This window comes from Etheostoma spectabile, chromosome 1 (assembly GCF_008692095.1).
Source record: "Etheostoma spectabile isolate EspeVRDwgs_2016 chromosome 1, UIUC_Espe_1.0, whole genome shotgun sequence".
Classification (NCBI taxonomy): Eukaryota; Metazoa; Chordata; class Actinopteri; order Perciformes; family Percidae; genus Etheostoma; species Etheostoma spectabile.
Genome location: NC_045733.1, coordinates 30159046 through 30160695, shown reverse-complemented (window position 1 = coordinate 30160695; position 1650 = coordinate 30159046). Strand labels below are relative to the sequence as shown.

At 43.0% G+C, this 1650-nt stretch overlaps 1 protein-coding gene across 1 annotated transcript in view; it reads right to left on the bottom strand.

Annotated features, from left to right (window-relative positions):
- kiaa0895l overlaps positions 1-1068 on the bottom strand; it is a 3285-nt gene extending 2217 nt beyond the window's left edge. Inside the window, exons 1-2 of the mRNA XM_032512492.1 lie at positions 750-1068; positions 501-598 (exon numbers count right to left, since the gene is read on the bottom strand). Of these exons, the coding sequence (XP_032368383.1) occupies positions 501-598; positions 750-861 (210 nt within the window). The 5' untranslated portion in view covers positions 862-1068. The remainder of the gene's footprint in view (positions 1-500; positions 599-749) is intronic.
- Positions 1069-1650: the final 582 nt, after the last annotated feature.

The window sequence follows — 1650 nt, the reverse complement described above, 5'->3', positions numbered from 1 at the left end:
CTCTCTCTCTCTCTCTCTCTCTCTCTCTCTCTCTCTCTCTCTCTCTCTCCATCCTTCCTTTGTTTTGTGACAGGCCAAGATGGCGGTGTATGTCAGCCAGAGGAGGATTTAAATGTTGAGGTTACCCTCGTGTGTGTGTAAATGCGACCAAATCCAGACTGCTGGTGGATGTTAGCTTTCATAAAGCTGTTGGAGACCTGGACTTCCAGCAGGTCTGGGGGTTTAATCAGGTTCTCTGTACTGTCTCAGAAGACAATCTTACCTTTGGAGATGTGCTCATGAAGCTGACTTTAAAAAAATCTCGCTCTTTCATATTAAGTGGTTTGGGCTCCTTCTGTAATTTTGGGATACAATTTGGTTTTGATGAATTCTCCAAGCAGCGCTACCACGGGCCACCCAACGGGCTCTGCACCAGTACTAGCAGATGAGACGGTGGTTTAATGTTAGGCATTAGGCATGCTAATCATACAGTCACATTATTTGAAGGTATTGACACTGACCTTGCCCAAAGAAGTCAGCATCTTGAAGTCGATGGTCCTTCGATATCGGAGGATCCGGAGGATCCCGTCCAGATACACCTGGTCTTTACTGAAGCACCCTGAGACAGGAACGCGCAGGAAGTGTCAACATCAACCAGTTATGGCCACTATAACACTGATGAGAGGACAGTACAGTCCTCACTAAAATCCCCTTTTTATTTATCAGACAATGTCCTAATGATGTAATATTATGCGTGTGCGTGCGTCCACCTGGCTGCGAGGTGTCCGTCTGTCCCCTCTTGGCTCTCAGACAGTACTCCCAGCGGACGTCGGGGTCCTGGACGAAGCGGGCGATGTGGCTGAAGAGGCGGCTGAAGCTCATGCTGGTGGCGTGGTACACCGTGTAGTACAGAAGGGCCGCGCGCCACAAGTACGGCTGTTTCCGTAGCAACACGCTGTGCAGGCTGGCCAGGCCCTCCTCCGTGGGATTGGCTGGTTTGAGGCCGAACTGCTTCCTGCCGTCGGCGGTGGACCACGGCTGCAGGTTGTTGTTCACCCCCCGCAGGTAATGTGTGCCTGAGGACACGGTCAACGATCATACAATAATAATAAATCTCATTATATTTTGCCTTTTATTTATTCTATTTTATCTGATCATTATTATATATTTATTTTCAACAGTTTTCATTTTTCTCATTTTGATCATTTACATTTCTCATAACTTTAGACAGGTTTTTTATATATTTTTTTCATTGATTTGTTTTCATGCTATTTTATTTAAATCTTTCATGACTTTTTCTACATTCTCTTTGTTGTTTTTTTATTTCTTTGGAGTATATTTGTTAACTGTTTGTGTATTGCTACATGGTATTTTTATGTTTTGTTTTTAATAAAATAAGCAATATATTTATTGATTATCTGAGGTCATTTAGCCTATTGTACACACCTGCAATGCATATTACTAATCAATACACAAACTGTATATTAACTCAATTTCCAAGTCATAAAACTCGTAGTTACGATCCCTCTGATAGGACATGAACGCATCGGGAGCTTTGGGCCAAGTACATATTTTCATGATGATGAAGTGAAACATGATGCTCTCGCCAGCATTAAAGGTCCCATGGCGTGACATTTTATCTTTATGAGGTGTTTTAACATTAATATGAGT